Source organism: Vicia villosa, linkage group LG5 (assembly GCF_029867415.1).
Source record: "Vicia villosa cultivar HV-30 ecotype Madison, WI linkage group LG5, Vvil1.0, whole genome shotgun sequence".
Taxonomy (NCBI): domain Eukaryota; kingdom Viridiplantae; phylum Streptophyta; class Magnoliopsida; order Fabales; family Fabaceae; genus Vicia; species Vicia villosa.
The window spans coordinates 96,257,998-96,264,509 of record NC_081184.1 but is presented as its reverse complement, the minus strand read 5'-3'; the positions used below and the strand labels follow the sequence as shown (position 1 = coordinate 96,264,509).

The 6,512-nt window shown below is 43.0% G+C and overlaps 2 protein-coding genes across 2 annotated transcripts; both read left to right on the top strand.

The window, feature by feature from the left end:
• The first annotated feature begins 331 nt into the window (after positions 1 to 331).
• On the top strand, positions 332 to 2,898 carry LOC131605038 (uncharacterized). Its single transcript, XM_058877439.1, has 3 exons — positions 332 to 637; positions 719 to 1,571; positions 2,555 to 2,898. Exons 1-3 carry the CDS (start codon positions 332 to 334, stop codon positions 2,896 to 2,898), a joined length of 1,503 nt encoding a protein of 500 aa, XP_058733422.1.
• A 129-nt stretch (positions 2,899 to 3,027) lies between these two features.
• Positions 3,028 to 5,220, top strand: LOC131605037 (uncharacterized). The gene has a single exon (XM_058877438.1). It carries the CDS (start codon positions 3,028 to 3,030, stop codon positions 5,218 to 5,220), a length of 2,193 nt encoding a protein of 730 aa, XP_058733421.1.
• The last annotated feature ends 1,292 nt before the right edge of the window (positions 5,221 to 6,512 follow it).

Genomic DNA, 6,512 nt, shown 5'->3' with positions numbered 1-6,512 from the left:
AGATTCACCTGTGAGTGGGGTGGGATATTCATGACAGGTACCGTTGGTGACTGTTCTATTATGTTGGTGACTATGGTTCTCGTGGGTTTGCGGTATCTATGCCGGATTTTTGGTCCTGCAACATCCAATCCTGTTCAGAAGAAACATACACTTCTCCTATGTGGGGAGGATCTTTCATTGCATCATAATCATCATAGCATGTTTAATTTCAAAAAAAAAAAGAAGAAAAAAGAAAAGAAAAAAGAAAAAAAGAGAAAAAAAAGAGAAAAGAGATTAATATTCATATGCATGCCATTTTTCAGGTATCCAAAGTCAACACTTCTCATCAAGAATGGCTAACAGTGTGACCGTCAACAAAAAGACTACGAAGCATACCTTCTCTTGCAGTTTCTACCGTGAGGATATAACACCTTTGGTCCGATTGAGCACCCGAGTTACTGGGCAAAATTTGGATGAATTCAGAAAGACTTATGGCCACATTCTGCTTATGTTAACTACTCGTATTGATGAGTGGGGTCTCTACACTCTTCTTCAGTTTTATGATTCTGAGCTGCGCTGCTTCACCTTTCAAGATTACCAATTAGCCCCTACCCTTGAGGAGTATGCACATATCCTTCAAATCAAAGTTCAACATAAGGTTCCTTTTGTGTGTGCACCCGAGAAGCCCAAAATGGATCGCATTGCTGGTGCTCTTTATTTGAGCATGAAGGACGTTAAGGATAACTGGAAGCCTAATGGTGGGACCCATGGATTCTATGTGAAATTTCTGATGAGGGAAGCTGAAACCCTTGCTGATAAGGAAAAGTGGAAAGAATTCAATGCTCTCCTGGCCGTCATGATCTATGGATTAGTGATGTTCCCGAATATTCCAAATTTTGTTGATCTCACTGCCATTTGTCTCTTCATGGATCAAAATCCTGTACCCACTCTGTTGGCCGACACTTATTATGCCATCCATTCTAGGTATGGAAAAAAAGGATCAGTTGGGGGTTGTTTGCCAATACTGTACGAATGGTTTTCTTCACATTTGCCTAAAAGCGGAGCATTTGTCACTACAAGAGATTCACAGAAGTGGCCCCAAAGGATTATGGGACTTACTGCAAATGATATTGTTTGGTATCACCTCCGAACGGACATCGAGCAAGTTATAACCAGATGTGGCAGTTTTGGCAATGTTCCTCTCATAGGGACAAAAGGAGTTATCAACTATAATCCGAAGCTAGCACTGCGCCAGTTGGGTTTTATACTGAAAGACAAGCCGTTGGATAAAGAGATATTTGAGTCCGTTTGCTTTGAAAAAGGAACCGATCCAGATGGTTTGGAGAAAGTAAGGAGTGCGTGGAACAAAATTCATACAGAAGACCGAACTACCTTGGGGGAAAAAAATGCTATTGCTAAGAAAGCTTATACTGAATGGGTTGAAGAAAGAGTTAAGGAGCGCCTGCTGCCTTTCCCGAAGGTTAGACCTCTATATGAACAACCACCTGAGATTTTAACTGCCACTGTACCAGCTGAGGAGTACAACCAAGTACATGTGGAGAATATCAGGTTGCGAGAAAAAGGGGAAGACGGTAAAATAAAGTACTTCTTGGTGGATCAGAAAAGGGCCGAATTAGCACATGAGGTTAAAATGCTGAAAGGAGGATCTTCCAGAGTTCAAAAAAGGGCTAGAACTGAAAAGGGTGAAAGAGCTACCACTGTTCGTATTGAGGACCATCAAATGGTTATAGAAGAGGCGGTGAAGAAAGCAGAAGAAAAACTCAAGCGAGAGTACAGAGAAGATTTAAGGGCTCACAAGCTCAGAGTAGAGAAAGAGGCTAGGGCCGAAGTAAAGAGTTTGAAAAAGAAGCTTGAAGAGGAAACCACCCAAAGGGTAGCAATCGAGAAGAAGCTTGAGGAGGAAATTACTCAAAGGATAGCCGTGGAGACACAACTTAAAGGTAGTCATCTCCGTTCCGCTCGACTAACAGAAGAGAATGCAAAACTCAGAAACCAGATAGCAGAAATGGAAAGTATATCTGAAAAGAATACCCTCCCTGATTGCAAAGGATGTGAGAGCTTGGTGGCCCACTGTGATATGTTAGATGGGCAGTTGTTTCGCAAAGATGTGGTGATTCAAAGTTTTGTCAAAGGAAGAGATCGAGAAGTGACCAAGAAGATGTTTGATGAAACTAAGAAGTGGAGCGACGAGCACTTTAAACAAGGAGGACCTTTGTTTTACACCAAGATGGATTAGTGTTTGAGCTTGTATTTCGTGACCACCACCAGGCTTGTTGGATGGGGTCCTTTGTCTTTTCTGTTGTTTGAACTATCTTGTCAATGTATGGGTATGCCCAAACTCAAAAGGAGATTATTAATGAAATTTGAGTCTTTTGTTTCCTCTTGATGCTTATCTTTTGTCACATTGTTAAACATTCTTGATTAATATTAAATATTTTGGATACTCTGAAAATGGCACCTCACATCATATGCACACATGCACCTCATGCACATCATGCACAAACAGGTACATCAGATGGTGTTCTTATCTGACTGATCAAGTTTTCTCTTTCAGCAATTGCACCTCCGCCTACACATCGCTACTACACAAGGGCTAATCACTCACTGCAAATGGATCAGTTAAGGGACGATCTTATCCAGATGAGAACTCAGGTTACTGCTCAGATGGCTCAGTTTATGGAAGTCATGCAAAACATGGCTGATCGCCAAGAAGAACTCAGAATCAGGATGGACACAGTTGCTCAGGTTGTCGCGGACCCCCCGCAAAGAAATCCTGCTGATATTCGTGTCAATGGTGAACCTGTGATCGGAGGACCTGGTGTAATTCCTCCTGCTGCTAATCAAGGTAATCCCCGTGGGCCTCCCCAGCCTACCCTTGAAGGACAGACTACACAATAAATCAGAAGGGCTGCTGCTATCCCCGTGTTGGAAGAGGACCGACACGAGGATTTGTTTCCTGAAAGTGAATGGGGATTCCCACAGGATGCTGGAAGGATGTTTAGAGGTCTGGAGGAAAGGATGAGGGCAATGGAAGGTCAAGGATTGGGTATGGATATCAATGACTTGGGTTTAGTTCCTGGCGTCCGTGTGCCACCGAAATTCAAGGTACCCGACTTCGAGAAATACAAAGGGAATACTTGTCCTAAGACACATGTCCGAGCTTACTATCGCAAAATGCATGTGTACTCAGAGGATGAAGGATTGTTGATGCACTTCTTCCAAGATAGCCTGATTGGGGCATCCTTGGAATGGTATATGAGATTGGAGAGAGCTAATATCCGAAGTTGGAGAGACCTGGTTGATGCCTTCATAAAGCAGTATCAGTATAATGTTGACATGGCACCAAATCGCACTCAGTTACAGAATTTATCCCAGAAAGCTAATGAGTCCTTCAAAGAATATGCGCAGAAATGGCGCGAGCTGGCGGCTAGGGTCCAACCACCCATGTTGGAAAGAGAAATGATGGACCTGTTCACCAACACTCTGGAGGGTCAATACTACTCCGCCTGCTCTGCATCCTCAAGTTTTGCCGAGTTGGTTATGATTGGTGAGCGAATTGAAAGTGGAATTAAGGCTGGTAGAATACAGAATCCAAGTGCTGCTAGTTCCTCCTCTGGGGCTGGTGGAAAGAAGCCATATAATGGGTTTGCTAAGAAAAGAGAAGGTGAAACGAGTGCTGCTTACTATGGTAGTGGCAGAAATCAGGCTCATCAACAAGTAGCCGCTGTGACTATCCCAAATGCTCCCTTCCAACATCAACAACAAGGGTATCAGCCGCGTCAGAACCAACAACGGCCGAAATTGCCAGAAAGAGCTTTTGATCCGATCCCAATGACATACGCACAAGTATTGCCATATCTCCTCGATTTGAACTTGGTCCAATTGAGGACTTTGGCCACTCCTGCTAAGTTGCCTGCCAATTGGGATGCCAATGCAAGATGTGAGTTCCACTCTGGGTCACATGGACATAATATTGAAAACTGTAAAGCATTGAAGCATAAAGTCCAGGATCTTCTCGACTCCAAAGCCATCGAGTTTACTCCTACTCAAGGACCTAATGTTGTTCAGAATCCTATGCCTCCCCATGGAACCCATGCAGCAAATGCTATTGAGGTTGTTGAAGACACTCACCTGGTTAAGGATGTGATCGAATTGGGTTCATTGTTGCCATTATTGAAGAAGGAATTGTTGAGGATGAGACTATACGCTGGTTGTGGAGAATTCTGCCCTAATTGCATGGTCACTTCATCTGTTTGTGATAAGGTGAAAGATGGGATTCAACAGTTGATGGATAGTGGGTATCTACAGTTTGAGCGTGTGCGACGTCCTGAAATGGTTGAAAACGCAGTTAATGTGGCATCTATCCCGTATACTCCTGCCAAGATTCCAATTCCTACAAGAGCACCTCCTTTGGTTATTACACTTCCTGGTCCCGTCCCATATAACAGTGAAAAAGCGATCCCATGGAATTATGGAGGAGAAGTTTTCTACCAAGGGGCCAAGTATGAGGTTAAAGCGTCGGTTGAGAAAGAAGATGTTGATAATGTTGTGGGCATTGGAAGAATGACGAGAAGTGGTCGTATTTTTAATCCTCCCCAGAATACTCGTGATGACAATGCAGAAGCTCTAGCTCAAGCAAAAGGGAAAAGAGTGGTAGAAGATACGGTGGATCCGGGGCAAAGCTCTAACTCTGAAGATACTGTGGCCAAAGAGATGGAAGAGTTCCTAAAGATCATCAAGAAAAGTGAGTATAAAGTGGTTGACCAACTGAGTCAAACTCAATCAAAGATTTCGATCTTGCAGTTGCTCTTGTGTTCGGAGACACATCGAAACGCTTTGTTGAGACTTTTAAGTACTGCTTTCGTCCCTCCAGAGATCTCAGTGAATCAACTTGAAGGGGTGGTGTCAAACATCAATGCTGGTAATGGATTGGGATTCACTGATGCAGACTTGCCCTCCGAAGGTAGAAACCATAATAGAGCTTTGCATATATCAGTGGAATGTAAAGGGACTATGTTATCTCGTGTTCCCGTGGATAATGGATCTTCTCTGAATGTATTACCGAAGTCGTCTTTGATGAGGCTAGATTATTCTGGTGTCGAGATAAGGCCGAGTGAATTGACAGTGAGAGCCTTTGATGGGTCAAAGAGATCAGTATTTGGGGAGGTTGACTTGCCAATAATGATAGGCCTCAGCTTTTCACTATCACCTTCTTTGTGATGGATATCCACCTGTCTTACAGTTGTCTCCTGGGACGTCCATGGATCCATGCTGCTGGGGCCGTGACTTCCACATTGCATCAGAAACTCAAATTCGCGACTCAAGGAAAGATAGTCACAATATGTGGGGAGGAAGAACACGTAGTAAGCCATCTTGCGTCCTTCAGGTATATTGATGTGGAAGGAGAGGTCCACGAGACGCCTTGCCAAGCCTTTGAGGCTGTCCAGACTATCAAGATCCCTTATGTTGACAATAAGAAGTTGGAAGCTCCCATGTCTTCACTAAAGGAAGCTAAAGCTGTGGTTGAATCTGGTCATCCTGAAGGATGGGGCCGAGTCTTAGATCTACCAATCAAGCAGGATAAATGTGGGATTGGATATCAGTTGGGTCAGAGTTCATCTAATGAGGCCTCCAAGAAGCCCGGAACCTTCGTTCCGATCAAGTTCTCTAGTGCTGGCATCGTCAAGGATCATATTTGCGCTGCTGATGATGATATGGATAGTGATTATGACATTGAAGAATGGATCAAGCCGTGTGTCCCGGGACAGAAGCTTCTCAACTGGTCATCTGAAGACATCATCTCAATTGCTCTTGATCAAAAGTAATACTGTTTGTTTTTGTTTATCATGCAATAATTCCTGTGTTCTGCCCAAGACACAGTGAACATATGTAGGGCCTCATTTGTTGATTTTCAATGTTAAAATCATTAATAAAAGGACGTTTTTGCATTCAAATATTTTGTTCCCTGTCTTTCTTTTTTTACTTTTACATTTATAATTAATAAAAAAATATAATAAAAATGGCAACGTTTCTTATTCATCATCTTCCCTCCACTCTAAAATAAAGCATAAATCATAATTCATGCAGATCCACTTCTCCTCCAGATTCTGTTGGTAACGATCTTGCTATGCCTCGTTATGACTTTGACAATCCTATCTACACCGCTGAAGAAGGGGATGAAGAAGATTGTGAATTGCCTAATGAGTTGGCCAGATTGTTGAAACAAGAAGAGAAAGTGATCGAGCCACATCAAGAGCCTATTGAGACGGTGAATCTTGGCACCGAAGAGATGAGAAGGGAGGTTAAAATAGGGGCTTCTTTGAAAGAGAATGTGAAAGAAAAGTTGATTGGAATGTTGAAGGAGTATTCTGACATCTTCGCATGGTCTTACGAAGACATGCCTGGATTAGATACTGATATTGTTGTGCACAGGCTACCCCTTAAAGAAAATTCTCCGCCCGTCAAACAGAAACTCAGGAGAACACGTCCTGATATGTCCAAGAAAATCCAAG